The 8,899-nt window shown below is 46.4% G+C and overlaps 1 protein-coding gene across 1 annotated transcript in view; it reads right to left on the bottom strand.

The window, feature by feature from the left end:
- LOC102765055 (NACHT, LRR and PYD domains-containing protein 9) overlaps positions 1 to 4,149 on the bottom strand; it is a 21,623-nt gene extending 17,474 nt beyond the window's left edge. Inside the window, exons 1-2 of the mRNA XM_006772235.1 lie at positions 3,870 to 4,149; positions 18 to 958 (exon numbers count right to left, since the gene is read on the bottom strand). Of these exons, the coding sequence (XP_006772298.1) occupies positions 18 to 958; positions 3,870 to 4,149 (1,221 nt within the window). The remainder of the gene's footprint in view (positions 1 to 17; positions 959 to 3,869) is intronic.
- Between the last annotated feature and the right edge of the window lie 4,750 nt (positions 4,150 to 8,899).

Below are 8,899 nucleotides of genomic sequence, written 5' to 3'. Positions count from 1 at the left end.
AAGGCGAACCGGCCGGCCCACGTGCCCTCGGCCGCCAAGGCGCACAGACACTTGAGGCGGCTGTGGCAGTGACCCGACGCCCAGCCCGTGTGCTCCGGCTGGAACACACTGGTGAGGAAGGAGGAGTAGATGCACGTAATGGTTTGGGAGTTAATCCCCAGGGGCTGGCATCTCTGCAGCTGCTTTTCCAGACACTCGCACACCAGCCAGCACACCAGGGGGTACCGGCACAGGGAGAACAGTGGCTTGTAGCCTCTCACCACACTAAAGGCCTGGGCGGCCTGGTCCGTGTCCTGGAAGAACCGGGAGAAATAGAGCCACTTGAGGTGGCCCGAGAACCCGAGGAGGTAGATGTACACCGGGTGGTGCAGCAGGTGGCAGAACTTCCTGAGCCACTCCCCGCTCAGGGAGACCAGCAGGGAGGCCTTGGGCAGCAGCGTCCTCTGCAGCAGGCTCCGCAGGACCACGTGGACCGGCAGCGGCTGCTCCCAGTCGCTGCACAGGTCGCCGTCCAGGCCCGCGTCGACTTTCAGGTCCTCCAAGCCGTCTATGATGAACAGGATCTTCTCGGGCTGGGAGAAGGTGTCGTGGATGGGCTCGGAAGGCTCGGGCCAGTCCCTGGAGAGGAACTCCACCAGGCTGGTCTTGTCGATGTTGTTCATCTCCCAGCAGTTGAGGAAGAAGACAAAGGTGAAGCGGCCCTTCCAGAGGTTGCCCTCGGCCCATTGCAGCATCACCTTCCTCAGCAGCGTGGTCTTACCCGTCCCCTCCGCACCAACCAGGGCCACCGTGACCGAGTGCTCGCCCGCCTTGTCGGCCGCAAACGCCTGGCTCAGCCTCTCGTATTCAGCCTTGGTGGACTCCGCGTAGAAGCTCTCTGGCACCGCCAGGCACGTCTCATTCTGCCATATGTCAGAGAACTTTTTCCTCATGTTGCTTTTATACGGGTTGATCTTATCTGAGTTCAGGAGGACAGAATACAAGGCAATTTAAAAACTGGAACTCCCATTTGCCCCAGTGATCCCACTTCTACGAATGTATCCACAGAAACCAGAGACATCCATCAGAAAGGATATATGCACCCCTACATTCATAGCAGCACAATTCACCATAGCTAAGATTTGGAAACAGCCTAAATGCCTATCAGCAGAGGAATGGATTAGAACACTGTGGTACATCTACACAATGGAATACTATGCTGCAGTAAAAAGGAAGGAATTCCTACCATTTGCAACAGCACGGATGGACCTGGAGAGCATTGTACTAAGTGAAATAAACCAGTCAGAGAAAGATAAATATCACATGATCTCACTCATTTGTGGAATATAATGAACAACATAAACTGATGAACTAAAATAAATCCAGGGACAGAGAAGCTTCTAACAGACCTCCAAACTTCAGAGAGAAGGCAGTGGCGGGGCGGGTGAAGAGATCAACCAAAGGACTTGTATGCATGCATAGAAGCATAACCCATGGACACAGACAGTAGGAGGGTGAGGGCATGTGCTGGGCAGTGGGGGTGGCTGGGGAGAGGTCAATGAAGGGAAAAGGAGACATGTGTAATACTTTCAACGATCGAGAATTTAAATTTTTTAAAAATGCGCTCATTCACAATAGCTAAGACAAGGAATGATGGGATAAAAAAGGCATGGGACGAGTATACAGGGAATACTACACAGCCATGAAAAATGACAAAATATAAGTGAAACCATATGGTATGTGTTTTCTTTGTCTGACCTATTCCACTGAGTATAATACCTTCTAGATCCATCCATATTGTCGTAAATGGCGAGATTTTAAAATGACAAAATATAAGTGAAACCATATGGTATGCGTTTTCTTTGTCTGACCTATTTCACTGAGTATAATACCTTCTAGATCCATCCATGTTGTAAATGGCGAGATTTTATTTTTATGGCCAAGTAATATTCCATTGTATATATGCACCATATCTTTATGCATTTGTCTATCTGTGGGCACTTGGGTTGCTTCTATAGCTTGGCAATTGTACATAATGGTGCAATGGACATAGGGGTGACATACACCTTTTTGCATTTGTCTATCTGTGGGCACTTGGGTTGCTTCTATAGGTTGGCTATTGTACATAATGGTGCAAATGGACATAGGGGTGACATACATCTTTTCCAATTAGTGGGGGGTTTTTTGTTGAATTAGTGGTTTTGTTTCCTTTGGATAGACACCCAAAAGTGGAATTGCTGGGTCATATACAAAACAAACACACAGAGGAATCAAGAACAGATTCATAGAAACAGAATCAAAGGAATCGTTACCAGAAAGGAGGGTGGGGAGGGTGGATGGGTGCAAAGGGGGAGGGGAATATAGTGAATAATATGTGATAAGTGTACCCAGTGACAGATAGTTACTAGAATTAGTTGGGTGATCATATTATAGGGTATAAAAATGTAAAATCACTATATTGCACACCCAAAACAAATATAACCCATATACAATTACACATTAACAAAGGTAAAATATTAAGTTGTGATCCCAAAGATAGTTGTAATGAAAGTTCCAATGCTACACTTTCCGGAATTTTTTAAAAGTGAAATATTGCCATTTGCAACAACACGGGTGGATCTTGAGAGTAGTAAGCTAAATGAAATAAATCAGACAGAAAAGGACAAGAACCCTATGGTTTCACTCACATGTGGAGCATAAAACAGGAAGCAACAAACAAACTGCCCTGGCCGGTGGCTCAGTTCTTGAGTGTTGACCTATGAACCAAGAGGTCACAGTTGGATTCCCAGTCAGGGCATATACCCAGGTTTCGGGCTCGATCCCCAGTAGGGGACGTCCAGGAGGCAGCCGATCAATGATTCTCTCTCATCATTGACATTTCTACCTCTCTCTCCTTTTCCCTCTCCCTCTCCCTCTCTGAAATCAATAAAAATATATTTTAAAAGATTTTAAAGTTGGGAGATGAACATACAACCCAATATACAGATGTTGTATTATAGAATTATACACCTGAAACTTACATAATGTTATTAACCAATACCACCCCAATCAATTTAATTTAAAAAAAAATTTTAAGCCTGGCCAGTGTGGCTCAGTAGGGTCATGCAGGAGGCAGTCAATAAGTGTTTCTCTCTCATATTGATGTTTCTCTCTCTCTCCCTTCCTCTCTCTAAAAAATTCATTAAACATATCCTCTGGCAAGGATTTAAAAAACAAAAGTGCTTCCTATATACCCGGAACATAAGCTCTCGGCAACTATTTCCTACTATTGGATTCCACCTGGCTCCTTGTGCAGGTCCGGTCAAAGGATGGACAACTGTCATATGGAATTCCACCTCGCAGACTCTAAGCCCCAGGCCATCTCCTGGGACAGCATGGACTCGAATTGGGACTGAAAAATGGGACCACTGAGAAACAGTCCGTCTCAGGCACTAGCCACCGGCCGGCCATCACTGGCCCGCGTATGAGTGGAGCTGCCTTGTCATTTTTCTACCAAAGCCAAGTCTCCCCTTAACCCATCACATTCTCAATGGAAGGAGGGGTGACCATTATTCGAGGACGTTATCACCTTTGTTAATTCAAGCTCCCACAGACCCACCTTTGTTGTTGTGAGTTGCCAATACACCCCCTCCCCGCGTCCCACCCCTGCATCGCACACTTACTTCTTTTTTTTTTATTTTTTTATTTCAGAGAGGAAGGGAGAGGGAGAGAGACAGAGAAACACCAATGATGAGAGAGAATCATTGATTGGCTGCCTCCTACACAATCCCCTATTGGGGATCAAGCCTGCAACCCAGGCCTGTGCCCTTGACCAGAATTGAACCTGGGACCCTTCAGTCCTCAGGCTGACACTCTATCCACTGAGCCAAACTGGCTAGGGCCACACTTACTTTTGATCTCATCTCTGGCCTTGGCCCAGAGGTCTCTCCGACTGACCTGAAGAAACAGCCTCAGGGCGACTTCCCAGGCCTGTGTGCCTGGGTAGTGCCTGCATAGCAATTTGGCCACGTCATCTTTGGAAGCCTTCTTCAGCTCTGGCCACGGGATTGGCCTGAGGTCAGACTGTTTGGGTTCTTGCTTGAGGAGCTCCTTAAATTTCCAGAACTCATTCTTCCTCAGCTCTTTTAGGTACGACAGCAAGCAAATGTCAGAAAAAAAACCTTCGGCCATGGTGTCCCAGGACTATGAGCTCAGACTCCTCCAGGGAGGCGGGAGGGGAGGTGGAAATCTTCAAAAACAAGAAATCGGTGATTCCTGGGGAAGAATGAGGAGATTAGAGAGTTAAATCTCAGCCGTCGAAAGTAGCTTCAGTCTATTATTTACAGTAGAGGCCCGGTGCGTGAATTCATGCACGGGTGGGGTCCCTCGGCCGCCCAGTCCAGGGGGAGGGACCGCGGGAGGTTGGCTGGCCAGGGGAGGTTGGCTGTGAGAGCATACTAACCACCAGGGGGCAGCTCCTGTGTTGAATGTCTGCCCCTTGGTGGTCAGTGTGCATTATAGCAACCGGTCAACCAGTCGTTCAGTCTACCGATCTTAAGGGTCACTTAGGCTTTCATATATATAGATAGCCAAGTTATGGAACCAACCCAAGAGCCCACTGATAGACGATGGGATAAAGATGTGGTGCAGCCCAGTGACATGGCTCAGTTGTTGAGTGTCAACCTATGAAGCAGGAGCTCATGGTTTGATTCTCGGTCAGGGCACAGGCCCAGGTTGCAGACTCGATATCCAGTGTGGGATGTGCAGGAGGCAGCGATCAATAACTCTCTCTTATCATTGATGTTTCTCTCTCTCTCTCTCCCTCTCCCTTCCTCTCTGAAATCAATAAAAATATATTTGGAGGGAAAAAAAGAAGTGATGTAGCCCTGGTTGGTTTAGCTCAGTGGATAGAGTGTCCACCTACAGACTGAAGGGTTCCAGGTTCGATTCCAGTCAAGGGCACATGCTCGATCATAAGCTCAGCCCTGGCCCTGGACGGGGGCAACCAATGATGTGTCTCTCACATCAATGTTTCTCTCTCTGTCTCTTCCCCTCCCTTCCACTCTCTCTGAAAACCCATGAAAAAATATCCTCAGGTGCGGATTAATAAATTTAAAATAAAAAAGAAAACGTGGTGCATATATACAATGGAATATGACTTGGCCATAAAATTAATGACATCTTACATGGATGGGCCTGGAAGGTGTTACTGTGCTAAAGAAGTCAGATGGAGAAAGACAAATACCTCATGGTCTCACTTACATGTGGAATCTAAAAATCAAAATATATGAACCAACAAAACAAACAGACTCATAGACACAGAGGGCAGACTGGTGACTGCCCAGGGGAGGAGGGTTAGAGAACGCGGTGAAAGGAGGAAGGACGAAGAAATACAAGTTGATGCTTACAAAGCAGTGGCGGGATGTGAAGGACAGCATGGGGATCACAGCCCATCACACTGGCGTGACTACCGGTGGTGCCACGTGGGTACCAGACTTACCAGGCGAGCACTTGTAAGGGATGTAACTGTCTACCCTCTGTGCTGTACGCACGAAGCTAACACAATATTAAATGTCAACTGTAATGGAAACGTGCATTTTAAAAAGAATATTTTAACAAAAAAATTTCTTACGCACACATTAAAAAGGTAATAAGAATCAGGTAAAATTTATTTTAATAGTACATTTTTATTTTAAAAAATAAAATGAGAAAGACATATATAATCGTTCAGCTTAGATGCGCATTCTGAGTGATACAGCTTGATGTCGGAGGATTCATTTTAGCAAATGGCCTGCTTCGGTTGGCACTCTTTTTTTCTTTTTTCTTTTTTTTAAAATATATTTTATTGATTTTTTACAGAGAGGAGGGGAGAGGGATAGAGTTAGAAACATCGATGAGAGAGAAACATCAATCAAACATCTGCCTCTTGCATGCCCCCTACTGGGGATGTGCCCGAAACCAAGGTATATGCCCTTGACAGCTCTATCCGCTGAGCCACACCAGTTAGGGCGGTTGGGACTCTTTTTCTAAGACTCATCCATGTGGCTGCACGTGGCCCGTTTGCATTGCTGGATAGTAGTCCACTGTTACTATTCCAATCTCTTTTTTGTTTGTTTTGTTAATCCTCACCCAAGGATATTTTTCCATTGATTTTTAGAGAGAGTGGAAGGCAGGGGGAGAGACAGAGAGAGAAACATCAATGTGAGAGAGATACATCAATTGGTTGCCTCCCACGTGTGCCCCATCCAGGGCCAGAATTGAGCCTGCAACTGAGGTACATGCCCTTGACCGGAATCGAGCCCAGACCTTTTTGTCCTAAGGCCGACGCTCTATCCACTGAGCCAAACCGGCTAGGGCACTATTCCAGTTTCTTAATGCTACAGTTGACTGGTAGATAGCTTTTTTGTCTGACGCTCTTGTTTTTTGTTAATCCTCACCTGAGGACATTTTTCCCATTGATCTTTTAGAGAGGGTGGAAGGGAGAGGGGAGAGAGAGAGAGAGAGAGAGAGAGAAAAACACCAACATGAGAGAGACACATTGATTGGTTGCCTCCCACATGTGCCCCAATCGGGACAAGGGCTCAAACCTGCAACCCAAGTACCTGCCCTTGACTTGGAATCAAAACCACGACCCTTCAGTGGGCAGGCGGACGCTCTGACACGAGGCCACACCGGCCAGGACTAGAAGAGGTTTTCTAGATTTTTTTTATAACCTGAATGACGCTTCTGTGAGCGCATCCTGTGCCCTGCGCATATAAGCAGACATTTTTCTGGGTTAATAACTATAGGTTGTAACCCGTATGAAGCAAGTTCATGACCATTTCCCCTCGTGAATGTCATGACTGACATTCCCACCAGCACCCTGAGAGTGTCGTTGCTGCACCATGCCACCACACTTAGTACAGTCTAAGCAGTGATGGCGAACCTTTTTATTTTTTAACATATTTTATTGATTTTTTACAGAGAGGAAGGGAGAGAGATAGAGAGTTAGAAACATCGATGAGAGAGAAACATCGATCAGCTGCCTCCTGCACACCTCCTACTGGGGATGTGCCCACAACCAAGGTACATGCCCTTGACCAGAATCGAACCTGGGACCCTTGAGTCCGCAGACCGACACTCTATCCACTGAGCCAAACCGGCCAGGGCAATGGTGAACCTTTTGAGCTCAGCGTGTCAGCATTTTGAAAAACCCTAACTTAACTCTGGTGCCGTGTCACATATAGAAAATTTTTGATATGTGCAACCATAGCAAAACAAAGATTTCTATTTTTGATATTTATTTTATATATTTAAATGCCATTTAACAAAGAAAAATCAACCCAAAAAATGAGTTCGCGTGTTACCTCTGACACGCGTGTCATAGGTTCGCCATCACTGTCCTAGAGTGAGGTCACCTTGACTTTCATGTCAGCTCCTTTGTTCTCCGTCATTGCCATTGGCTTAGACCAGTGATGGCGAACCTATGACACGCGTGTCAGAGGTAACACGCGAACTCATTTTTTGGGTTGATTTTTCTTTGTTAAATGGCATTTAAATATATAAAATAGCCCTGACCGGTTTGGCTCAGTGGACAGAGCGTCGGCCTTCAGACTGAAGGGTCCCGGGTTTGATTCCAGTCAAGGGCATGTGCCTTCATTGCAGGCACATCCCCAGTGCGGGGTATACAGGAGGCAGCTCATCGATGTTTCTCTCTCATCGATGTTTCTGACTTCTGTCCCTCTCCCCTCCTCTCTGTAAAAATCAATAAAATATATTTTTAATAAACAAATATATACATATAAAATAAATATCAAAGATAGAAATCTTTGCTTTACTATGGTTGCAAATATCAAAAAATTTCTATATGTGACACGGCACCAGAGTTAAGTTAGGGTTTTTCAAAATGCTGACACGCTGAGCTCAAAAGGTTCGCCATCACTGCTCTAGGAGATGGAAATAAAGAGTGAGGAGGGCCCTGGCCGGTGTTGCTCAGTGGATAGAGCATCAGCCTGCGGACTGAAGAGTCCCGGGTTCGATTCCGGTCAAGGGCACATGCCCGGGTTGTGGGCTCAATCTCCAGACATATGAGAAGCAGCCAACGAATGCATGGACGAGTGGAACAACAAATCAATGCTTCTCTCTCGCGCATAAATAAATAAATAAATACATTTTGATGGTTAAAATAGGAAACTTTGTTTTATGGGTATTTTACCACAATTTAAAAAGCTTGTGTCATAAGGCTTTTCTCTAAACATTCCTCTCTCCTTGCTTTTCTAGCTGAAATCTGAACCCAGTGCGCGTGTCCCCTGAAGCCCTTTCGGATGCAGCAGGTTAACACCCGTCCCGCACACTGCAGGGTCCAGACGTGGGCAACCCCCTGGAAACACCCTAACCACTCACCCACCATCTGGGCACAGCCTGCCTCGGTCTCCACAACTCACAGCACCTGACCCACCCCCTCTCCTTCCACTTCTGCGGCCACACCCGCCCAGCAGCAGCCACATTACCATTTACATGTGATTCGGGGTAAAATGCGGCCCAGTGGAACTTCCGATGGTGAAAGATTAGGAGCTGGAACAATCACCCATCTCAATGACCAAGACAGCAAGTCTCACACTCAAACCTCCTGTAATCGCCCGCCTGCCCCTCCCTCTGTAATCGTCCGGACCTGGTTTTCATTGTCTCCCCAGGTTCCGTGAATCTCACAATCAGAACCGAGAAACTAACCAAGTCTAAGACTTTGGCTTTGGGGATCTTCATCACTTCTCCTTAGTTCCGCTACCCAAGGTCTTCCAACTCTGTCTCTGATCCAATTTTGTTTCATTTTATTTATTTATTTAATTTATTGATTTGAGAGAGAGAGATTTGTTGCTCCACTTATTTATACATTCATTGGTTGATTCTTGTATGTGCCGGGGACTCAAACTTGCAACCTTGGTGTATGGGGAGGTCCCTCTTA

The sequence above is a fragment of the Myotis davidii genome, unplaced genomic scaffold (genome assembly GCF_000327345.1).
Source record: "Myotis davidii unplaced genomic scaffold, ASM32734v1 scaffold326, whole genome shotgun sequence".
NCBI lineage: Eukaryota > Metazoa > Chordata > Mammalia > Chiroptera > Vespertilionidae > Myotis > Myotis davidii.
The sequence above is the reverse complement of the archived record's forward strand: the minus strand, read 5'-3'. Positions and strand labels throughout refer to the sequence as shown.